The sequence below is a fragment of the Schistocerca gregaria genome, chromosome 4 (assembly GCF_023897955.1).
Source record: "Schistocerca gregaria isolate iqSchGreg1 chromosome 4, iqSchGreg1.2, whole genome shotgun sequence".
Taxonomy (NCBI): Eukaryota; Metazoa; Arthropoda; class Insecta; order Orthoptera; family Acrididae; genus Schistocerca; species Schistocerca gregaria.
Genome location: NC_064923.1, coordinates 101,976,995 through 102,003,026, shown reverse-complemented (window position 1 = coordinate 102,003,026; position 26,032 = coordinate 101,976,995). Strand labels below are relative to the sequence as shown.

The 26,032-nt window shown below is 39.6% G+C and overlaps 1 protein-coding gene across 5 annotated transcripts in view; it reads left to right on the top strand.

Annotated features, from left to right (window-relative positions):
- The window catches only part of LOC126268198 (peroxisomal acyl-coenzyme A oxidase 3-like), a 301,784-nt gene extending 285,641 nt beyond the window's left edge, over positions 1–16,143 (top strand). For all 5 annotated transcript variants that reach the window (XM_049973820.1, XM_049973819.1, XM_049973822.1 and 2 more), the window contains 2 exons: positions 1,450–1,585; positions 15,624–16,143. In XM_049973820.1, coding sequence (XP_049829777.1) covers positions 1,450–1,585; positions 15,624–15,877 — 390 coding nt within the window. In that variant the 3' untranslated portion in view covers positions 15,878–16,143. The remainder of the gene's footprint in view (positions 1–1,449; positions 1,586–15,623) is intronic.
- Positions 16,144–26,032: the final 9,889 nt, after the last annotated feature.

The window sequence follows — 26,032 nt, the reverse complement described above, 5'->3', positions numbered from 1 at the left end:
CTTGAGTAAAATGTTTTAGTCTCAATTTTCTCTCATTTAGTGTTAGTAGTTTCGGTATTTCTGTTAATTCAAAGTTAGAGTTAACTCATTAATAAAAACAGAAATTCTTCATCTAAAAATGCTTTCATTTATACAACTTACCTGTTTATTAACATTCCAGATCATAAATTCTGTAAAGGAGACAACTTTCTGTTCATTCAGAACTAGAGGCTTAATAACATGTTTAGAAACACAGAAGTCTTAACTTTTTTTTTCAACTTGTGTCTTTTCTTACCCTTGAGATCTCAAAGTTTGTCATGGAAAAATGCTAAAACTTGTCTGGAAGTCAGAGAAATATCAGGGAATTTTGCATTGGTAAACTTGTGGCAACCCTGTCATTAGTAAATAGAAATATGCAGAATAAACTAGTTTATTCATTTTTAACTCACCTATAGTAGTAATCATGCATACTGCAAACATAGCTGAACAAACGCACTTTGTTAATTCTAAGGCAGTGGGTTTTCCAATTAAAGTTGTGACCTGTAAGTCTTCTGAAAAACTTGACACTTTCTACTTCTTGTCTTTCATTATTTGAAAACTTATTTTGTGGATCTCTGTGAGAGGTACTGAACTGTATGTACTGATTTTTACCAAAAATTCAATGATAATCCACATGCCTTGAAACATCTGGTGATGATCTCGAAAATCTCATTAACTGCCTTCTCAGTTAGGGAACTGCTACTACCTATTTTTTTTTTTATTTCTGTCTCATATCATTATCAAAAAAGTACAAAATTTGTGTCTTCTCAAACCACAAGTTGGAGATTGTTTCTGCTTATCAGAAACAGCAGAGAACCCAAAATTGAATCCTTTGGCACACCATGTCTGATTACTTCTAATTATGAGTGCCTATAGTTATGCGACTGACATGGAATTGATACACATTGCTTTCTGTCATTCATGTAACATTTAACAGTTTTTAATACCATTGCAGTACTGATTTCATTGGAAACAGTTGTTTATGGACATGGGTCAAATAATCTTCTTCATTATGAAAGATCTTAAAATCATTTAGTAATGAAATTGATAGCCATTGTAAATTACAATTAGACAACATGATCATAGTACCAAAAAAAATATCGGAAATGCTAACCAGGAAAAGAGAAATTATTTAAATCAGTAAATTCTTTACTTAGAAATAGTAACAATGATTTTACATCTGTTCAAATTTTAATATTACTTCAGTCAACATTTACAACATCTTCTATGTGTACAAATGATGTGAGGATTAAGCTCCTTACCAAAAGCACTTTAGCTCAACCATTGTAAAACAAGTGTAAGTCACATTCTCATGACCCCTTCCTTTTTTTTTCTTAACATGGGCATTTCAAATATGTGTATGTATTGTGTACTAGATGTTCATTTTGTTTTTCTTCGATCCTCAATGCAGTAAAAATTCTTGTGTTACAGCATTTTATTCTTTCAAAGTTTTGGGCCTATGCTTCATCAGACAGTGTTGAACCTGCACTCAGGGAAGTCCTAACAAAACTGTGTTCCTTGTATGGAACATGGAGCTTAGAGAAACACACAACAGTTCTTTATCAAGGTAAGGCACATAAGTCACTTTCAGTGAAAAACTTTTCAGTCTCATGTTTAGATAGTAACAATGGAGTTGTGCCTCTGATGTCCTTACATTGTGAAATCGGAGTCAGTCACACATCATCTGATGACTCAAAGTCTGAGATCCTTTTTTCTGAACTTCCGTTTGCAAATTGTTCTGTAACTGGAAATGTATGTTCTGACTCTGATGAAAAGTGATCAATGTATTATACACTTCTTTTTATTTTAGACACAGTCACATAATATGATAACAATCATAACCAGTTTCAGCACTGCGTAATCGATCAAAATTTTATTATCTCACTATGTAAATGCATAAATGATTGGTTTCACATATAGGAGACTTGCCAATACAAGTAATATAATTTGGAATGACAGCAGTATGAGTTAAGGTAAATTGCTGTTCTCCATAAAGCAACCACACAGACATTCACACATTCATTACTCATGTACACATGGCCACCATCATTTCTAGGTGCTGAGATCAGACTGCAGTGAGCAGTAGTCGTGGTTGGTGTCTGTAGTGGCTGTACAAACAGACAGGGGATTAAGAGGCCAAGGGATAGCAAGGATAAGATTTACAAAGAAATATAATACTTTCCTTCATAAACACTCTATATGTCATCGTTTTTTGTATCCCTCTTTCCTGACGAAGCAGCCGCCAGTTGCGAAAGCTCGAAATTCTGTGTATGTGTTTGTGTGTTTTATTCATTGTGCCTATCTACCGGCGCTTTCCCGCTTGGTAAGTCTTGGAATCTTTGTTTTTAATATATTTTTTGTATCTTCTGTGTAAATAATGTGTCATTTATTAGTGTTTGCACTAAGAAACTGAAAGCTTATTTGTGATCAAATAAATAATATTTCGCATAACATTAGAAAATTGTTTCCTATTTAATAAGGTTATCTATTTATTTATGTGATCCTCAGGCCCTTGTTGCATGGGTGGAAATGGAACTGAAGTGAATAAATGGTGAATATTAAGTCAGCAGTACGAAACTGAAAAATGATCGACATCTCATATAACTGCCCAGTTGATCTTCACCAAAACTTTGTAAACTGTATGTTCCTTCAGTGCATTGTGATTTTGTATTGCACCAAACAGGAACCTGACAATTACTTGTGCCAGGTATCTAGGCTATTTCTTTGAACCACAGCTGCATCTCTTCCACCAGTATCTTTTTCCCCAACATGTGGGGGGAAAATCAATGTGCATTTGTGACTGTGGAAGAATTTAAAAATATTTTTTAATACAAGGAATCTACACCATCATCATTTACTGACTCATTTTCCAGGTGTTGTTGTACCACTGTTCATCATATATTTTTTGTGCCTGAACAACTTCTCCCCTTGGGCATAGTAAGGTGACCCAAGACTGAATCCCCTATTACAGATGTAATGCATACAAATTATAGTTTATCCATATTTTACTGTTATTTTTTAAATAAAAATTTGTAGTATTTACAGCAAGTAATGTGACAATACCAGCTAGAAGCTGCTTCAGCCAGTACTTCCATGAATGTGTGTGTCATCTGTGTGTGATCTAATAAAAACAATACTAGCATTGCTAGGATGGGGCTCATGACCTGGTTCAGTTAGGATGTGAAATCTATTTTTGTGGCAGCAGGTCAAAAGTTGTAATGAAGTTTAGAAGAAAAGAGCCAAATGTTTTAAGTGTGTTATTGTAGGTGTATACCTACGTGCTCATCTTGATGTCATCATAGTTTTGTGTGAGTAGCTATGCCAGAGTGTACCTCTTGCTCACATGGAAACTTCATTGCTATTTTCACCGTTGTAGCTAAAACTTTGACTCCCCTTCAGTCATTTCCCTCCATAAATGCAGTCAAGTTCCAGCTGCCAAAGATGGCAAATCATGAGTGTGTGAGGTGTGCTTGCTTGCATGAATGAATGTGTGTTTGTTTCCTTTTCTGAAGAAGGTTTTGGCCAAAAGCTAAATGTGTTGCAGTCTTTCATTGTGCCTGTCTGCAACTCAATGTGTCACCTTTACAGTCAGTAGGAATCTTATCTTTTACCTTATATTGTTGATATTCCAACCTGGAGTGTCCATTGTTTCTTGTCCAAACTATTTATCGTCCATGTTTCACTTCCATACATAGCTACACTCCATACAAATACTTTCAGAAATGACTTCCTGAAACTTAAATCTATACTCGATGTTAACAAATTTCTCTTCTTCAGAAACGCTTTCCTTGCCATTGCCAGTCTACATTTTATATCCTCTCTACTTCGACCATCATCAGTTACTTTGCTCCCCAAATAGCAAAACTCCTTTACTACTTTAAGTGTCTCATTTCCTAATCTAATTCTCTCAGCATCACCCGACTTAATTCGACTACATTCCATTATTCTCGTTTTGCTTTTGTTGATGTTCCTCTTATATCCTCCTTTCAAGACACTGTCCATACCGTTCAACTGCTCTTCCAAGTCCTTTACTGTCTCTGACAGAATTACAATGTCATCGGCGAAACTCAAAGTTTTTATTTCTTCTCCATGGATTTTAATACCTACTCCAAACTTTTCTTTTGTTTCCTTTCCTGCTTGCTCAATATACAGATTGAATAGCATCGGGGAGAGACTACAACACTGTCTTACACCCTTCCCAACCACTGCTTCCCTTTCATGTCCCTCGACTCTTATAACTGCCATCTGGTTTCTGTACAAATTGTAAATAGCCTTTCACTCCCTGTATTGTACCCCTGCCACCTTTAGAATTTGAAAGAGAGTATTCCAGTCAACATTGTCAAAAGCTTTCTCTAAGTCTACAAATGCTAGAAACGTAGGTTTGCCTTTCCTTAATCTTTCTTCTAAGATAAGTCGTAAGGTCAGTATTGCCTCACATGTTCCAGTATTTCTACGGAATCCAAGCTGATCTTCCCCGAAATTGGCTTCTACTAGTTTTTCCATTCGTCTGTAAAGAATTCGTGTTAGCGTTTTTCAGTTGTGGCTTATGAAACTGATTGTTCGGTAATTTTCACATCTGTCAACACCTGCTTTCTTTGGGATTGGAATTAGTATATTTTTCTTGAAGTCTGAGGGTATTTCGCCTGTTTCGAGGGTATTTTGCCTGTTTCATACATCTTGCTCACCAGATGGTACAGTTTTGCCAGGACTGGTTCTCCCAAGGCCGTCAGTAGTTCCAATGGAATGTTGTCTACTCCGGGGGCCTTGTTTCGACTCAGGTCTTTCAGTGCTCTGTCAAACTCTTCACGCAGTATCGTATCTCCCATTTCATCTTCACCTACATTCTCTTCCATTTCCATAATATTGTCCTCAAGTACATTGCCCTTGTATAGACCCTCTATATACTCCTTCCACCTTTCTGCTTTCCCTTCTTTGATTAGAACTGGGTTTCCATCTGAGCTCTTGATATTCATACAAGTGGTTCTCTTTTCTCCAAAGGTCTCTTTAATTCTCCTGTAGGCAGTATCTATCTTACCACTAGTGAGATAAGCCTCTACATCCTTACATTTGTCCGCTAGCCATCCCTGCTTAGCCATTTTGCACTTCCTGTTTATCTCATTTTTGAGACGTTTGTATTTCTTTTTGCCTGCTTCATTTACTGCATTTTATATTTTCTCCTTTCATCAATTAAATTCAATATTTCTTCTGTTACCCAAGGATTTCTACTAGCCCTCGTCTTTTTACCTACTTGATTCTCTGCTGCCTTCAGTACTTCATCCCTCAAAGTTACCCATTCTTCTTCAACTGTATTTCTTTCCCCATTCCTGTCAATTGTTCCCTTATGCTCTCCCTGAAACTCTGTACAACCTCTGGTTCTTTCAGTTTATCCAGGTCCCATCTCCTTAAATTCCCATCTTTTTGCAGTTTCTTCAGTTTTAATCTACAGTTCATAACCAATAGATTGTGGTCAGAGTCCACATCTGCCCCTGGAAATGTCTTACAATTTAAAACCTGGTTCCTAAATCTCTGTCTTACCATTATATAATCTATCTGATACCTTTTAGTATCTCCAGGGTTCTTCCATGTATACAACCTTCTTTCATGATTCTTAAACCAAGTGTTAGCTATGATTAAGTTGTGCTCTGTGCAAAATTCTACCAAGCGGCTTCCTCTTTCATTTCTTAGCCCCAATCCATATTCACCTACTACGTTTCTTTCTCTCCCTTTTCCTACACTCAAATTACAGTCACCCATGACTATTAAATTTTCGTCTCCCTTCACTATCTGAATAATTTCTTTTATTTCATCATACATTTCTTCAATTTCTTCGTCATCTGCAGAGCTAGTTGGCATATAAACTTGTACTACTGTAGTAGGTGTGGGCTTCGTATCTATCTTGGCCAACATAATGCGTTCACTATGCTGTTTGTAGTAGCTTACCCGCATTCCTATTTTCCTATTCATTATTAAACCTACTCCTGCATTACCCCTATTTGATTTTATGTTTATAACCCTGTAGTCACCTGACCAGAAGTCTTGTTCCCCCTATCACCGAACTTCACGAATTCCCACTATATCTAACTTTAACGTATCCATTTCCCTTTTTAAATTTTTTAACCTACCTGCCCGATTAAGGGATCTGACATTCCACGCTCCGATCTGTAGAACGCCAGTTTTCTTTCTCCTGATAACGGCATCCTCTTGTGTAGTCCCCGCCCGGAGATCCGAATGGGGGACTATTTTACCTCCGGAATATTTTACCCAAGAGGACGCCATCATCATTTAATCATACAGTAAAGCTGCATGCCTTTGGGAAAAATTATGGCCGTAGTTTCCCCTTGCTTTCAGCTGTTCTCAGTACCAGCACAGCAAGGACGTTTCGGTTATTGTTACAACGCCAGATCAGTCAATCATCCAGACTGTTGCCTTTGCAACTACTGAAAAGGCTGCTGCCCCTCTTCAGGAACCACATGTTTGTCTGGCCTCTCAACAGATACCCCTCCATTGTGGTTGTACCTACGGTACGGCTATCTGTATCGCTGAAGCACGCAAGCCTCCCCACCAACAACAAGGTCCATGGTTCATGGGGGCTTTCATGATTATTAAACTAAATATTAGCAAGGATTAAACTGAGGCAAATTCGACAATGTTGCTTCCCTTTTCATTTCTTTCTCCGTAGTCCATGTTCTAATTGTTATTGTTATTATTATTATTATGTTTTCCACCATCAAATCCTAGTCCCCCACTACAATTAAGTTTTTCTCTCTCTTGAAGCAGCTTGCACAAGATAGAGTAGCATGGAGAGCTGCATCAAACCAGTCTCAGGACTGAAGACCACAACAACAACAACGGGTATCTGTGAATTATTTTTTCATCCCACCATACATTCTTTCAATCTTTTCATCTTCTGTGGATCAAGTAAGCACATAAACTTGTATTTCTGTGATTTGTATGTATCTTGGCTATGATAATATGTTGTTGAGTGTTAATTTACTAACATTCTTATTTTTTTATTCATTATTAGGCCTATTCTGGTGCTATCCCTACTTGAATTTTTTTGATAATCTGACCAAAAAATTCTTTTCCTCCTCCTATCAGCTTTCAGTAATGCCCATTATACTTTACTTAAGCCCTTGCATTTCTCTTTTTCAGTCCTGTAGCCTACCTACAGAACATCAGTTTCGAATATCCTGATAACATCCTCCTGAGTAGTCCCCCCTGGAGGTCCGTATGGAGGGGGGACTATTTTATCTTCGAAACATGTTTCTCAGGAAGATTCCATCATCATAAAGCCACACAGTGGAGCTGCATATCTATAAGAAACATAATGGCTAATATTACAAGGCCAGATCAGTCAATCACCCATAATTTTTCCCCTGCAACTAACAAAAAGGCCACTGCCCCTTTTTCATGTACCATATGTTAGTCTGGCCTCCACATGGAAACTCTTCTTATGTGGTTGAACCTATGGTACAGCTATTGTATTGTTCAGAAATGCATCTCACCCCATCATTGCAAGTACTATGGTTTGGGGGGCGGGTTTCACATTGTACTTCATGAAATTTGTCACATTCGATGAAAGGAAGGAAATAGCATACAGCTTGTCATTAAGACCACTACAGTGCAGTGACGTGATGGTTTTTAAATTGTATGACCATTAATTTTTATGCACCAGGTAGGAGACTTCAAAATATTATTGAAGCCCAACAATGAATTCCAAGTAGCAAGCAGTTGCAAACTTAACAGTACTAATGGCCAACTGGAAAAGAATGACCTAGACCTGATTTGGAATACAGTGTGGTTTGCTAATGAAAGTAAGTGGATATATATTGTTGTTAGGCTTCCACTAGAGGCTACCTTATATATAATCTGTGAAGGACACCAAATAACTGCAAAATACAGAGGGATGGTAAGACAGTTGGCATCACACTCACGAATTTTGACAGACATTGAAAAACTCATCAAGTAATGAAAACAGCACATTGTGTAGGCATAGAATCCTCATGAGACTCTGATGCCATCAGAATTTCCACAGTGACCATAGCAGTAAGAAAGAATTGATAAATGCAAGTTGTCCAGCAAACTTTATTGGCTAGTAGCTGACCAACTATTATCATTGTCAAGAATTTGTGCTGTTGATCTCTCTGTATACAAGGTTGAAGTTATCTTTATATATGAGGTTGATGTTATTAAACATATAAGAATGGGTAAGAACTGATATTCTAACAAAGAATTTTAATTCAACCTGCTATTGCAGAATAATACTGCAGCAATAAAATACAAGCAAAAGAATGACACCAATATAAAACTTTATTTTTAAAGGAAATGTGCCATTAACAACAAAAAAACACAGTCCACAAACAAGCATCTGCTGACAGCAAAATGAGTGAAAGGATTGAGGACAAAGATTATGCAATACTTCATAACAACAAACTGCTTTTGATGAGCATGTCATCATTACCCTGTACATTTCTAAAGGGAGTGGGAAAGTGTTTTGAATGGTGGTTTGATAAGTGTTACTTTCAAAGAAAATTTACTTTTATGCGAGGTTAATTGCATTATGTGTGAGAATGTGCAACGAATATCTTAAATCATGGAGTGTCTTACTCTCACTCAAAAGTTAACACTTTGAGGACCAGGTACTTAGACATATTTCAGGCCCAGGAGACCAGCCATTTATGTCATAATTTAAAATTTTATTGGTACTATTGTGTTTGATATGTCTTAAAGTGTAACACACACTAAAAAAGACCAAGCTTTGAGGTTAGTTTTTCATATTTTATTTTAGTTCTTTTGTAGATTACAAACTATACAATAACAATGGCAAAAAGAATAATTATACTTAAAAAAAGAGTGTGAGGTCAGTTCTTGAGCAATTTCACATGTAACTGGAATTCGTTTGGAAAAGTTGAAGTGCTCTACAGAACATGTATTCAGCCAGGCAACCCCCCTTGAGCAATTTCACATGTAATTGAAGTTTGTTTGGAAAAGTCGAAGTGCTCTACAGAACATATAGGCAGTCCACATTTTGCTGCACACCAGAGAGCTGTCCAAATGTGTTGTTTTTTGCTGGGTTTCATTTACTAAAGTACTGAGAAGTTCTCCATCAGTGTATAAAACCTTTACCATTCAAAGAATTGATAAGTTATACAGCTCCAAGAGAAAGTATATTGTCACTTAACATTGAAAAAATATACTTACACCCAGGGTAGAGTGTATTATATTAGTAAAAAAACTGGGATTTTTTTTCCTTTCTTGTCTGTGTGTACACCCTGATAAATCATTCCTATATCACTCAATACCATTATAAAACAATGGAAAGTTCAGTTTGAAACATCAACCATATTATGAAAAGGATAGAGTGCCACTCACCCTAAAGATGATATTTTGAGTTGCAGATAGGCATGATGAAGAGACTGTTACACGTAAGCTTTTGGCCAAAGCCTTCTGCAGGAAAAATGCACACTCTGGAGGGTGATGTGAGGTTTGGGGATGTGTGGCAATAAGGCATGGGAAATCTGTTTGTGGCCTAGACCCAGGGCGGGATACTCCCTGACTGTGGAGCCCTTTGTGTCTGGGCATGGGAGTTCTTGTCACTGCAGACATGCCGTCCCCTAGTGGCCAGAATGCATAGGAGGGATTTTTTGGTGTGGAAAAGATGGCAGCTGTCGAAATGCAGGTAGTGGGTGGGTGGGTTTAATGTGGACAGAGGTGTCCATCTACATCAGAAAGGAGATGGTCAACAACCAGAAAATGGCACACTAGATTGAGGAAGACCAGGTGAAGCAGATGAGAGAGAAGGTGCTGAGACTGTGCAGGAATGAGGACAGGGTATCTTGGCCTTGAGACCAGATCATAGAGATATGATCAGTGAATCTGAACCAGACCGGAGTTTGCGATTCTGGGAGAATGGGAAGGTCTCCTCTAGATGGCATATAAATGGGTCACCATAGTAGGATGCTTTGTGGGTGTCCATGGCTGTGCCACAAATTTGTCTATATATTTTCCCTTCCTTCAGAGAAGAAGTAGCTGCGTGTTAGGATAAAGTTAGTAAGTTGTATGAAGAATGAGGTTGTGGGTTTGTAGTCTGAAGGATGTTGGGAGAGAGAGTATTCAGCAGCAACAAGATCATGGGCATGAGCCATGTTAGAATATAGTGAAATCAACAGTGATAATCAGGGATCCGTGAGGTAAAGGGGTGGGGATGGTGGAGAGTTGGTGAAGAAAGTGGTTGGTATCTTTGGCACAGGAGGCTACATTTTTGGCAATCTGTTGGAGGTTTTGCTCAATGAGGGCTGAAATTCTTTGAGTGGGGCACAATAACAAGCTACAAAATGGTGTCCAGGGTGGATTTTGGGGAGGTGTGTGGAGTGACATAGGAATGATGAAGGAAATGGAGTCAGGCGACAGGTTCTGGGGAGGACCTGAGGCTTTAAGCAGGGATTGGTGGTTATGTTGGACTACTGGGATGGGGATCACACTGGCCAAATTAGTAAGTGAAGGAGTCAGACAACTGGCAGAAGCCTTCCATCAGATAGTCACCAACAGTGATGGAACTTGTGTCCTCAGGTAGGATGATAAGGTAAGGATCGGTTTTGAGTTCGTGTATGGCTGTCCTTTCTTCTGCTGGAAGGTTGATATTCTTAGGTAGGGACTTTGAGAAGAACGGTGAAGCCAATTTGGAGGTAAGGAATTCTAGAGAGATGACCAGAGCATGGTTAGGTGGGATGGGAGGAGTTATAATGGTCGGACAGTGGTATGAACTGGGAGAGGCAGTGCTCAGTGTTGGGATTGGGTTGGTTTTGGCTGAAGCGGTTGGTGGCTAAGAAGTGTTTCCATTTCAGGGATCAGAAGAAGCAGGTTAGGTCTTTGACAAGTCCAAATGGATAAATTTTGGTATAGGGCTGGTGGTGAGACCTCTACATAGGACTGAAACTTCTGTGGGGCTGAGGAATTTGGTGGACAGATTAACAACAGTGTTCCAGGATTGGTTTGGCTCTGGATTTAGTGAAGGGTTGGTAGGGGTTTAGAGGGATGTGGCAAAGTGAAAAGGTCATTTAGGCAGGGTCTGAGTGTTATGAAGGATTGATGAAGAGAAACACTTTGCGCAGGATAAGAGTTGAACAATGGTGCCTCAAGGCTATTACTTACCTTCAGGAGGCAAAATTACAGAACCACCAATAAATATGTCAAAAGTAGAAAAAAGCTATTCCTGCCTTTCATAATAATTAGCTCCTCCATCAGATAGGAGAGAGGGAAAGATTTGGGAAAAGATGACATGTTCCTTAGACCTCAGACAGAGAGAAGAAAGACATGATAAAGATGAAGGGGAGTTATCAGAGAGAATAGGAAGTCAGAGAATGTACATTGATAAGTACTGTGGCTGCCACAGGTCAGAGTTATAAATAAAAATGGAATGGGAGGAAGATAAATGAGAAGTGAAATTAATGGTGCACTAAGCAAAAGGAAAAAGATGGAAAAACAAGGGAGAGAGAGAAAGATATAAAGAGGAAAAAGAGATAAAGAGAAAGAAGGAAAAGGGAGAGTAAATGGGCAAAAAGGATAAATGGAGGGGGGAGGGGAGCAGAGAAATAGTATAAAAAGAAGACAAAATAAGAAATATTATAAGTAGACAAAATGGAAAAAAATGTATAAATAAACAAATGGAAGAGAGATTTCCTGGTAAACATTAAGTCCAGGGGTATGGCAGTTTCTGGGAATATGTTGAAGAGTAATTTCCCATTTCCAAAGTTCTACAGAATGAGCTATCCTCGCACAACTTGTGACACTCAGTGCTTTCCTCAGAGAGGGAATGGGGATAGCCTTTCCTCAGAGAGCGAATGAGGATAGCTTGGGGAGGAGCAGGTCACTCAGTCTGTGGGAAGGGAGGCATCTGCCTGTTGTGTGTGTCAGAATTACTGGCCAGTCATTCTGTCACTTTGTATTTTTATGAACTGCCAGTACTGAGACTATTTGTTGCATCTGAAGTGCATACATTAACTAATTGTGCAGACACAATATGGGTGGAAAAGCTGAAAATAGTGCTCGGTAGTTTCAGGGTTTGGATTGTGGTGAGATTGGGACAACAAATAAATAAATTAAGGAAAGCTGTCATCCTTTAATGGAATGATTTCCTACTGAAAACAAAAATGTATAGAACTTCTTCCCATGTCATTTCATCACAGCTCAATAACTGATGTTTGTGAAGAGTCACCTTTATGAGTAAAGCTTTTATTTTGCTACAATCTATTTCTATCAATTAATAATTGAAAAAATTTAATGGTAATACCATTAATCTGTTTTGTATAACATGCATCTAGTCTGATTTCATGTGTTTATACTTGTCACACAAATTTATTTATATTTATACAATGTAATCTGCTAGTGGTGGTATTAGATTATATTTTTGTTAATAATATCTTGTTACTCAGGGTTGTAGCCTCTCCCCAATGTTATTCAATCTGTATATTGAGCAAGCAGTAAAGGAAACAAAAGAAAAATTTGGAGTAGGTATTAAAATTCATGGAGACGAAGTAAAAACTTTGAGGTTCACCGATGACATTGTAATTCTGTCAGAGACGGCAAAGGACTTGGAAGAGCAGTTGAACGGAATGGACAGTGTCTTGAAAGGAGGATATAAGATGAACATTAACAAAAGCAAAACGAGGATAATGGAATGTAGTCAAATTAAATCGGGTGATGCTCAGGGAATTAGATTAGGAAATGAGACACTTAAAGTAGTAAAGGAGTTTTGCTATTTAGGAAGTAAAATAACTGATGATGGTCGAAGTAGAGAGGATATAAAATGTAGACTGGCAATGGCAAGGAAAGCGTTTCTGAAGAAGAGAAATTTGTTAACATCAAATATAGATTTATGTATCAGGAAGTCGTTTCTGAAAGTATTTGTTTGGAGTGTAGCCATGTATGGAAGTGAAACATGGACGATAACTAGTTTGGACAAGAAGAGAATAGAAGCTTTTGAAATGTGGTGCTACAGAAGAATACTGAAGATAAGGTGGATAGATCACGTAACTAATGAGGAGGTATTGAATAGGATTGGGGAGAAGAGAAGTTTGTGGCACAACTTGACTAGAAGAAGGGATCAGTTGTTAGGACATGTTTTGAGGCATCAAGGGATCACAAATTTAGCATTGGAGGGCAGCGTGGAGGGTAAAAATCGTAGAGGGAGACCGAGAGATCAGTACACTAAGCAGATTCAGAAGGATGTAGGTTGCAGTAGGTACTGGGAGATGAAGCAGCTTGCACAGGATAGAGTAGCATGGAGAGCTGCATCAAACCAGTCTCAGGACTGAAGACAACAACAACAACAACAACAACAACATCTTGTTACTATTTCTTGTTGGGTATTTAACATTTTTCAGCTGCAGGATTTTATTTATTTTCCTATAGATCTATAGATCTTTAACTTCAATATCTGATATTGTTGACACTCAGTAGACATACAGGTTACTGTTGTATTTATTTATTCTTAAATATTGTGCACATAAACTGTTTATTTTGATTTAAATGAATGGCATCATGAAATCATCAAAAGCTGCTGTAATATATACTTATACATAGACAACTAGTTCTGGGTGAGGTTCAAGTTACCATCAGTCCAGTTTCAGATTAACACTACATCAAGTTACAGGAACATTCCTTACTGTCAAAGATATAACTGATTGTAGTTAGAGCATCTGTCACATAAACATACAGTTCCTTTGACAGGTATGTACAGAACCTAACTGACAGCTGTGTTTATAGAGTATGAGGGGAATTCAATAAAGACTTTTGTCCCCCTCAAAATACTCTTTGTCCCCCTCTCCTTCCCCCAGTGCAGTGCACATGTCTCGCCTCTTTTGCATTACTGGATGATGTGACATCCCCTTTGGGATCACCTATAAAGCTTTCACTGTCCTGGTCTCATGGTTGAAATGGCAACCCATAAATTTTTTTGGGCCATTGAATTAAGAAAAAAGTCACACAGAAAGTTTGGGATTATGAGGCAGGTGTTTTACCATAGAGATGTGTGTTTGTGTCAAGGAACTCGATAAGAGCATTATCAACATGTGTCCTGGCATGGCCATGATGAAGCTTCTATTGTCCAGTGAGGTTCCTTGTCCAATGTGATGCTTTACCAATTGCTTCGTGATGTTCTTATAGTAATATGCAGTGACTGTACTGTGTCGTGGAACTGAGTGAGTGCACACCATCCCCTGGTAATTAAATAATAATAATAATAATAATAATAATAATAATAATAATAATAATAATAATAATGAACACCCTGGCCTTATTGATTGACTTCCACACTCCTTCTTTTGTGATAGGCATTGACCATTTTGCATCCACTCTGCGCAGCTTCATTTCATCTCTGGGTCATATCAGTAAACCCATGTTTCATCAGCAGTGATGATGATTTGCCACCAAGCATATCCCTTGTCCTCAAAGCATGGTTTGCAGTAGCATCACGCAACACAAGCCTTCATTCACAGTCGAGTAGCACGCATTGGTGCTAGCCTGCATTTGCTGTGGAGTAAGCAGTCACAGTATCAGTTGTACACACACCCCAGACATTTTCAAATGTTCTTTTGAAATAGTGTGCGTGCTCCCATATATTCCAAGAATATCTCACAGTGAGCTGTGTCATCACAAATAATGGTACCTGCTGTGTCATTGGTTATTTCTGTTACAGCATTAACAGATGCACTTGCTCCTCCCTGGAAATCAACATTTCCCCAGCCAGTTTCAAAAGGATGAGGCCAACAAAAACATGCTTGATGAGATATTGCAGAGTCCCCAAATGCTGTCTTCAGATTGCCATAGGTTTCGGTAGTATTTTTCTTCAAGAGAACACACAACTTTATTGCATAATGCTGTTCATGAAAATTAGTCATGACAGTATTTGGAGCCAATTGTGAAACACATTTCACTCTCACAGGCTGCCAACACACAGCTGGCAGAGCTATCGCTGTGAAATTTCTAGTGAATAGTGATTACAGTATGTAGAGTAACAGCATGTGGAGAGATGTCACAAGCAAGCACTTAATGGAAGGAAAAAAATTCAGTGCCAGTCTTTATTGAACATCCCTTGTACAAGAATTCTATTATAAAGTGATGTCCTAAAGCAACCATTTATAATCTCTAACATAAAATGTCTAATTTTTAATTTAAAATTTTATTATTGTACATATACCAAAAGTCATATCATGTGCATGATCAGTGAATAACAAATAAATATGAAATATGCATCTAATAAATTATAACTTGCATTCTTCAGCATGCCATCTGGCCAGACAGTGTGCTGAGCACAGCAATGGACTTTTGATTTTGCCCTTGGAGATTGACAAAAGAGTTATAAGATAATAGAAGCATGTATATGTGGCAGATGATGTATCTAAAAAGAATTATTTATTTGGCACCAGAGAACTTTCCTTTAATATGGTGTTAATCTGACACAGGCAGATGCTTGCTTGACCAAAACTGGTTTCAAGTGAATACATGTATATTACAACAGTCTTTAGTGGTTCGATAGTGTTGTTCTTTAAGTAAATTGAAGATGTGCAGTACTTCTTACAGATATTTACTTTGCTTTGAAATTTCAGGAGGATATGCAAAAGGACCCCAGGCAGCTGAGATGATACAGGAGGGAATCCTGCTCCTGTGTGCTCAACTTAAAAATAACGCTGTCTCTTTGGCAGATGCCATTGCTCCACCAGATTTCATACTGAATTCTGTTCTAGGAAAGTCAGATGGCAAAATATATCCAAACCTACACACACATTTATTCCAGAAACCTAAGACATTTGAAAGGCCATCTTACTGGCATGAGCTGACATCCTTACAAAGTAAACTTTAGTCATACCTGAAACATGATGTATATTTGTCATTTTGAAAGGATTTATAGATTTTTTTCTGATTTTTCTACTACTAAGCCAATTAATGTGTCTTTATTGGCACTGTGACTGCACTGTATAATGTGAAATCATGATCTATTTTTAAAACTTGTTGGGAAATTGTGCACCTGTAAATTAATCAAGAAACAGGGTGTTTAATGTACTGATGTTTATATATAAAATATTATTTTTAGTTCTCAAAAAAACAGAATACACATTTAAAAATACATATTTCACCTTTGTTCCTCTTCTTACATCCTGTGACTTACAGAGGCTTAAGTCTTTCATATAGACACACACACAAAGTCACTCTGTAGTATTTCAGTCACAAATATACTGAAAGTTTTTAATTTTGTGCCAATTGTCTAGCAGAGAAACAGAAAGTATAGTAACTTTTGTTCTATGCACCAAGCAGGGTGCTACCTATTGCAGGTAGATAAAATGTTAACTGAACTATTTGTAGCAAGTGATCTCTCAGGCTTTCTCAGCATGACTGATTAATGATGTTGTTTCCTTTGAGGGCGCTAAACTCAGCTGAACAGAAGTACACTATTAATTCCTAGTTGGGTTTGAGTTTCATGACACATGTGTGGAGAAATAATTTCAGAGTAGGAAACAACACTTACAGAAACTTATGAAATTGTGAGCATGCTTGAGTAGCAATACACTATACAGTTACCAAAGTCAGAATAGCCAAATCATTAAAGTCAGTAGAAGATGCACATCAATTTGGCTCTTACTCATAAAAAATGGAATATAACTGAATGCAAGTAGAGTCAACAATGTAGTGATGTCACTATGATTAAGAAGCGGGTACACACCAGTTGGTCAGAATTTGGCATAATATCCCTCAGAGGATATCCGGTAACTGTATCAGTCAATGCCAAGACCAATAACTGCTTGAAAAGAGCCATAGGTGGACCGGCATGTTGTTGACTTGCTGAATTTGTGAAGCTCTTTTTCTCGAGTAAATCATCAAAATTTTTGCTGGAATTGTAATCATTTGTTTGTTTGTACAAGTACATGTAAGTATCTGGACACTTGGATAAAATTGACTTAATAGTTCTTGGCACCCACCATTGGTAATGCTGGAATTCAATATGGTGTTGGCCCACCCTTAGCCTTGATGATAGCTTCCACTCTCTCAGGCATATGTTCAATCTGGTGCTGGAGGGTTTCTTGGGGAATGGCAGCCCATTCTTCATGCTGTCTGAGGAGAGGTATTGATGTTGGTCGGTGACACCTGGCACAAAGTTGGCGTTCCAAAACATCCCAAAGGTGTGCTATAGGATTCAGGTCAGGACTCTGTGCAGACCAGTCCATTACAGGGATGTTATTGTCATGTAACCACTCTGCCACAAGCCATGCATTATGAACAGGTGCTCGATTGTGTTGAAAGGTGCAAACGCCATCCCCTAATTGCTCTTCAACAGTGGGAAACAAGGAAGTGCTTAAAACATCAGTATTTTATTTAGTCGTATGGCTAGGGCCTTCCATCAGGCTGACTGTTCGCCGGGTGCCAGTCTTTCAATTTGATGCCACTTTGGTGACCTGCAGTCGATGAGGATGATAAGATGATGATGATGACAGGACAACACCCAATCCCTGGGTGGAGAAAATTCCCTGACCCAGTCGGGAATCGAACCCAGGCCCAGAGGACTGACAATCCTCACACTGACTGTTCAGCTTCCAGGGGTGGACACAACATCAGTGTAGGCCTGTGCTGTGATAGTGCCATGCAAAACAACATGGGTGCAAGCCCCCTCCATGAAAAACACGACCACACCATAACACCACTGCCTCCAAATTTTACTGTTGGCACTACACACCGTGGCAGATGACGTTCACTGGGCATTCGTAATACCCATACTCTGCTGCCAGATCGCCACATTGTGTACCGTGATTCGTCACTCATCCAATGTTTATGCTCCTTACACCAAGTGAGGCATTGTTTGGCATTTACTTTCATGAAGTGTGGCTTATGAGCAGCTGTCTGACCGTGAGACCCAAGTTTTCTCACTTCCCACCTAACTGTCACAGTACTTGCAGTGGATCCTGATGCAGTTTGGAATTCCTGTGTGTTGGTCTGGATAGATGTCTGCCTATTACAAATGATGACCCTCTGTCAGTCAACAGACGAGGTTGGCCTGTATCCTTTTGTGTTGTATGTGTCCCTTCACATTTCCACTTCACTCTCAGATCGGAAACAGGGATGTTTAGGAGTGCGGCAATCTCACGTACAGACATATGACACAAGTGACACCCAATCACCTGATGATGTTCAAAGTCCGTGAGTTTCGCGGAATGCCCGATTCTGCTCTTTTGCGGTGTCTAATGACTACTGAGGTTGCTGATATGGAGTACCTGGCAGTAACTGGCAGCACAATGCATCTAATATGAAAAATGTGTGGTTTTGGGGGTATCCAGATACTTTTGATCATGTAGTGTACATCACATCTAATGATTTCTGTCCAATTCAGGCATTTCGATTGGGTGCATCTTTTTTTCTCATCATAGAGTATATATAAATCAGAAAAAAAAAATGATAAAGCAATCCGAGATGGAAACTAAGGTATTTTTCTTCCACGACCAATGGAACTTACTGATACATACAATAATTCAGAAAAATTAATGAAAGCAATACAGTTTCAACATCTACAAGCACATGTCAATGGCTGCTTGTGTGAATTGACTAATGCTTACTGTCAGTCATGGATATTATAGTTTCTTTGTGCATTTCTATACACTTAAAGCAAGTTGACAATATCTGCACCAATTTGAAATCCTGTAAAGGTCTGACTGAATATTTCTGCAGTTTTTTCAGATCATACTTCATTACATACAACTACAAAAAAGTCTGGACCAAGTCATTAACATATAATATTAACAACAAGCATCCGCACACATTTACTTGTGCATTTGTCAGTGACTCTCCATCTGGGATAATGTGCTCTCAGTGGCTCAGCATTCATTTGCTGTGTATGGGCCTGGCAGTCCTGGGTTTTTTGAGCTGGGGACTGGTAAGTGTCACCAGTCCCCCATAAGCTCTGGGAATGCTTCAGCGACCACTGTGTGGTGCGTGCAGTGCAGTTGTGGGAAGTTGTGTCACAAGGAATGGGAATCTTGGCTTGACTGCCTGGATCATGGGGATAGTAAAAACCTCTATTTAAAAACAAAAAAAGAAGAAGAAGAACAACAACAACAACAACTCAATCTTAAGGTGTGCTGTGCATCAATGAGATGCACGGCTGTTGAGGAAGAACAATCATTAGCAGGAAACCTCTGCGGCAGCTGTTGCACCTCAGTTGTATGAGGCTTACTGAGGAAAGTAGGGCTCTGTTTGGGTGGTTGGGTGGACTGTTTGTTTCTGTAGCTGCTTGTGGGATCACTATGGCATCCACACCTTCTCATGCACTTACTCCTGACAGTTTTGGTGGTCCATTGAGTACTCACACCCCCTTCAAAGTGAGCATGGGATGTTAGCCCTCCAGAGTGGTCTTCTTCTAAAGTTCAGGCATTGTATCATAACAGTGTGTGACCAGCAAGTCAAAATGAGGAGAGAAGATGGCATGTTTGAGAAGGTATCACCTTTCTATATCCAGAAAAGCCTTAATGATTTTGTTTAAACCATTAGACCCATTGAAACAGTTGCATAATGGCACATTGCTGGTTAAAACAGCAATATCACAGAAAGTTAACAACCTTTTGAAGTCAAGGAGTGGTCACATGCAGTAACATCATGCATGTGGACACATCAGACCTACAAGAGGAATGGGCTGACCAAGGGGTCATTGGGGTTAAAGAAGTAATGCACCATGTCAGTGGGAAAATCAGGCTTGTTTAGATTGATGTTTGACTCGCCGGATTTCCCAGATTATATTAAAGCTGGGTTTTAAGGTAGAAAGTCAGACCATACTTCCTCAACCCTGTGAGTGTTTCGAGTGCCAGAAGTTTGAGGACATCGCTCTCGGGAGTAATGGATGAGCTATGGATGGTAGGTGTGGTACGACTGCCCACCCTGATGGAACTATGTGTACCTCCCATTGTCTTTGTGTCAATTTAAAATGGAGACTTCAGGTAGGAATATCAACAATGTAGGAAAAAAACAGATTGCTACTTATCATAAAGAAGGCACATTAAGTTGCAGACAGGCAAAATTAAAAGACAGTTACATAAAGCTTTTGGCCACATCCTCCATCAGTAAAAGAGAGACAAATGCACCATTCATACACATTCATACACCTCGTGAACACAAGACCGTCAACTCCAGCATCTCGGGCCAGAATCAATTGTGTCAATTGTTCAGGTCCACATACATCTTGGAGCACAGCATGTACGGTGTACAAGGAAGAAAAGAAAATCCAGGAATTAAAGCTGATTAAATGTGTATCTTACACTGAAGTGAAGATGATGTACAAATCCCTTCAACACCCAACATTTTCTACTTCATTTACTCCAGTACTCATGAAGAAATCTGGGACGGTGAGTGTTTTCACCTAGACATTACCTGCGAACCTTGATACCAAGAAATGCTCTTGCAAGTACACCTGTAGCAGTGGTAGTTCATATTTAACTGTTGCCTTCTCCACACAACTCCTACAGTGATCGCTGCTGCTCCATCCAAACTCCAATGGTGTCCACTATTTCCACTCCTGCTGTTGATGCTACTATGGCAGGGAAGGTACTGCACACTAGGTTGGCACTGCATACTTCAGTATCATCAAATATGAAGGAGAAGACTAGGGTAAGTGCACTGTCAAGCAGGCAGAATCAAAGAAGGTGGCTTATGAGATCCAACAACACTCAGAGGATGATGTCTTTGCCATGGGCTTAGGACTCTGCTTTGATGAACCCTTGAGTTCACTCAGTTGTCCTCCTTCTGAAGTGGGTTCTCCCACACCCAAAGGCACAAAGGGAAAACACAGGCCTCCCAGATAAATACCTCCTGTGCTTCAGTGGAACATGAACAGGCACAGAACACATATGGAGGAGCTGAAAGTGTTGGACAGGAGATATGCCTCTATCTGTGTCTACAGGAAACACATTTTAAACATAGTGATATCCCTGTGCTCAGGGGATACATCCCTCATCAGAAAGCTGACCTCAGTGGAGACAGGGCTAAAGGTGGGGTGGCTATTTGTGAATGACACATACCACTCTACTTCAGTCTCCATAAAAACAGCTATTCAGGTAGTTGCTGTTACCATCTGTAATGTGCATCTGCCACCCAACTAAATTTTGGATAGAGTGGGTCTCTCTGAACTAATTTCACAACCCCCCTTAACCATCCCTACTTGTAGGAGATTTTAATGCACATAATGTGCCTCAGGGGCCATGTTGTTTGAAAGCCTTATTGTATCAGAGCGGTTATGTCTTCTTAACGCTGATGGTAGCACACACTTTAGCATTGCCATGGGGTCATTCTTAGCCAGAGACCTTGCTTTCTTTCCTCCTGCCCTTGTCAATGCTGCTCACTAGGAAGTACTGACTGACCTGTATTCCAGTGACTAGTTTCCTATCTGGATTCACCTCTCGGGTAGAGCTATACCTGAAAGGAAACTGCTACAGTGGATGCTTATAAGAGCAAACTGGATACTATACAGTTAGTTAGCTGTCTTTGAATGGTGAGATAGTGTCCAGAACTGGGTGAATCAGGTGACTAATGTGATCCACCGTGCTGCTGATGCATCTATCCCCAAGTCTTCAGACCGACCTCAGAGGCAACACATCCCATGATGGAACAATGAGCATTGCACCATCGTCAGGGAGAGACAAGTGGCTTTGTGAAGGTCCAAATGTCAACCTTCTGCTATGAACTTTTCTGCCATCTGAATCATGGGTGCCAAGGCACAATGAACAATCAGGGAGAACAAGAAGAGGTCTTGGCAACTGTTCCTGGACTCAATCAATCGTTATACTAGCTCTTCAAGGGTATGGAAAGTGATGCGGAGGATATCTGACAAATGGGCCAGACAACCTGTGACTGCTGTACTCTGGCAAGGATGTCTGAAATCTACACCTGGGGACATAGCAAATGTCATGGTGGATGACTTTGGTTTGATCACTACCACTGAAAACCAGGACCCAGCTTTCCACTGCCATCATACATTGGTGAAGAGAGGTGGTTGTATTTTAATTCCACCAATACTGAGTATTTTAATTCCACAAATACTGAGAAATGCAATTGCCCTTTTTCCATGTGGGACTTAGAGTGTGCCCTGTCACAGGTCATGTAGACTGCCCTAGGTAAGGATTAAATTCCATACAACATGTTACAATACCATCACCAGAATAACAAGGAAATACTCTTGTCCCTTTTTAATGCAAATTAGTTAACCAGGGACTTTCCTGACTCATGGAGAGAGGCAATTTTAGTAACCCTTCTGAAACCAGGGAAGGACTGCACATTGCACAGTACTTACCATAGCATGACCCCCACAAGCTGCATGGGAAAGACACTAGACTGCATGGTCAATCGCCGTCTGATTTGGGTTCTAGAATCATGGGACCTACATAGTCATTCCCAGTGTGGGTTTCAGAGGTATTTTTCAACCCTTGACAACCTCACACTGCTGGAGGCAGAAATCCAACAATCCTTCCTACACAGACAGCAACTCATAGGTGTTTCATTGATCTTGAGAGAGCCTATGAGACTACTTGGAGGCATCACATCCTGGGACAGCTTCACCAATGGGGCATCTGAGGACGATACCAATTTTCATACGGTTCTTCCTTCCCATACAATTTTTTTCATAGTATGTTGGTGACGCACTTTCTGAGTGATGCGAGTAAGAAAATGGGAACCCTCACAAATCTGTTTTAAGTGTAATTCTGTTCGCTATTGCCATCAGTGGTATTACATCCACAGTTAAGTCTCCTCTTCAATGTTCATTGTTTGTGGACTACTTCACCTTCTTCTGCCCTTCCTACAAACTTGCAACATCCATTCATCAGTTGCGACTTATGATACACAGATTGGAGGAGTGGATAGACAGTATAGGTTTTAAATTTTCCCCTAAAAATGTGTTCTGTGTTCATTTTAATTGCTGAATGGTGGTCTCCATCTGGTTCCCAAGTCATGCAGCAACCGTAAACAATAAAATTACCAAATATGCAGCAATCAGTTGCAAAATCGTGTTTTATTTATTCACTTTTGCAAATCAATTTCAACTGATTAACAGCCATCATTGGTGTTACAAATACAAGAATAAAAATAATTAATAACATTGACCAAATGAGTAAATGCACATAAAGCAAAGTAACCCATTTAAATGTATAAGATGCATTAAACTATTTAAAATGTACATACAAATTTACCTTTCAATTAATATGTGCCCTGAGTAGTAATACTGTCTTAAGCAGAGGTCAAACATAGAGTGATACTTCCAGAATTGACTATGATAATGAGAAACCATAAGGGGGCGCTGCAAAGCAAACCTGTTCTCTATGTGAAAAGATACAACTAAAATAAAAATGAGAAGAAGAAGAAAGAGGCTGGTTGAGGCTGATGAACCACCATTTGTCATCCTGTAGCAGGTCCTCACAATGCACCAAATGTACAGTCTACACTCTCCATGCCACAATCACTAGCATTCCTTACCACTGTTTGCCCTTCACTGGAATGACTCTTTAGAAATAGGCCATGAGCAACGAAGCCATTCGGCATTTGCGTGCGGCAGGACTTAGTGGCTTTTGGTGCAAACAATATTTGAGGCTATCAGCGCAATAGTGGCCTAACCCACATTTTTGGAAAAATTGAGATAGTCCCAAACATCACTTTATGCCCTACCATTACATCCTACAATTGCCGGACATGTATTTGGACACCATGGACAATATGGCAGCATCAGATGTTGTGTATGCACAGTGCAGTGCCATACGAAATGTGGTGCAATAGTGGCCTATGCCACGTAGGCCACTATTGCGCCATGTAGGCATAGCCAGTAGGCCGGTGTGATAACATGCGATACGTCATACAGATGTGGCAGCTGGTGGAGGACATAGCTGCAGTATAGACTCACAGTATTGTGATCAACACCCTACTGAATTCTCATTAGTTTGTCTCTGATGATGTTGAAGCTGTGTTGCAAGGTAAGGATGGTGTTATGTTCCTTTGTTGGACTCATATGATTTGATATGGACACAGGTGCAGGTAGGAACATTTCCGTTTCAGATCTATTTGGATCAGACACTACTACCGATGCCTCAAACAGGGAATGTGCACCTGGCTGATTCAGCCAAAGCGTATAAGTGGTACAGCGGATGAGTTACGCATCATGTTACGCATCATGTTAGCAGAGCCCAATCTACCCATTACATCGAAGGATAGCACACCCACTACGTCAACCATGGACGTATCGGAGGGGGATCATAGTACTGGTACTTTAATTACACTGCAGCGAGGAAGAAAATGGATCCAGAATGCACACATGTGGGCATGGAACATTCGAAAATAAAAGCAATCGAAAGGGGAAGAATACATTAATGTGAAGGGAAATGTAGTGCCAAAGGAATGTCCCATCCTTGGAGCATGTGCGTGTGTCAGAAGGAATGTAGTTGACATTTTTTTTTTATCTGAACAACAACAACAACAACAACAACAACAACATCTATTTGACTCGTTATATGCATTAGGTAGTTTTGACTTGCAGTATGTACATTTTTGCTATGGTGAAGATAGTCCCTACGGCACACGTGTATTCTTCTGGTACTACACAGTCATGAAGAGTAACAACATGCCTATACCAGCTCCAGAATGAAGAGGGAGTGGACGTGGAGGTGTGTATAATGTTCTTTAAGAACATTTTATAGATATCAGATGGTAGGATTACAAGGGTACAAGGGTTCTTTCACACAAAGTGCAGCTCCAGACCCCACCCATTGATAAGCAAGGCACATGCCCTGCTTTTCTTTAAAAAAATATATAAAAAAAAAACCCAATAGCAAAGACACTTGCAGTAGAAAACTTCATAAAAGATTTCCAGCATATCGGAGCCATTTATGCACGAATGATTGAATCAGTGGATCAGAACTATTTGTCACCAGACCTGAGCATGGAGAAGTTATACCATTTATATGAAGCTGAGCATTATGATCTGGTCTTGTAATACAAGTTTAGTCAGATATTTAATACAAGATTTAATCTGTACTTTCATCCCCCTGCAAGTGATTCCTGCCATAAATGTGACCTCTGTAACATCAAACATACTGCAGCTGACACCGCAGAAGAGGAGGGTAAATGGGAGTTTGAAAGAGAGTTAAATCGACAAAAGAGCAAGAGGGCGCAGATGGGAATGGATCGTGATGCAGCAGAAGAGAGGCACCAGGGCAACGATGTGACTATAATTGCCTTTGATTTGATGAGCACTTTACCGACACCAGTACTTACGACAGGTATCTGCTACTACAAGTAGCAATTGTGGACATACTGCCTTGGAATACTCGACCTATGTACCTAGAAAGGTACCATGTATGGAGTGAGGGCAAAGTATCCCGAGGACCGCAAGAAATTGGGTCATGTCTCATACATTACATTAAACATAACATCAAGATAGAGTGACAGATTATGGTTCTGCATCTTGATTTCACACCTAAAGAAATCCACCATAAATTGTTAGTCAGTGGCATTCATACCTACCATGTGACCAGGACTTCGGTATCATCATGAAGAACAGGAAATTTCACCTGAACGTATACACACCCTCTGAGTGGATGAATGTCATTATCACTGCACAAAAACAACTACCCTTCACAGCTATACAAATGACAAGGAATTATTTCATGTTTACAGTACATTTAGAGAGAAACATATATAACCATAAAGTTGTTGTGGTTGTTCTGGTCTTCAGTTCTGAGACTGGTTTGATGCAGCTCTCCATGCTACTCTATCCTGTGCAAGCTTCTTCATCTCCCAGTACCTACTGCAACCTACATCCTTCTGAATCTGCTAAGTGTATTCATCTCTTGGCCTCCCTCTACGATTTTTACCCTCCACGCTGCCCTCTAATGCTAAATTGGTGATCCCTTGATGCCTCAGAACATGTCCTACCAACCGATCACTTCTTCTAGTCAAGTTGTGCCACAAACTTCTCTTCTCCCCAATCCGATTCAATACCTCC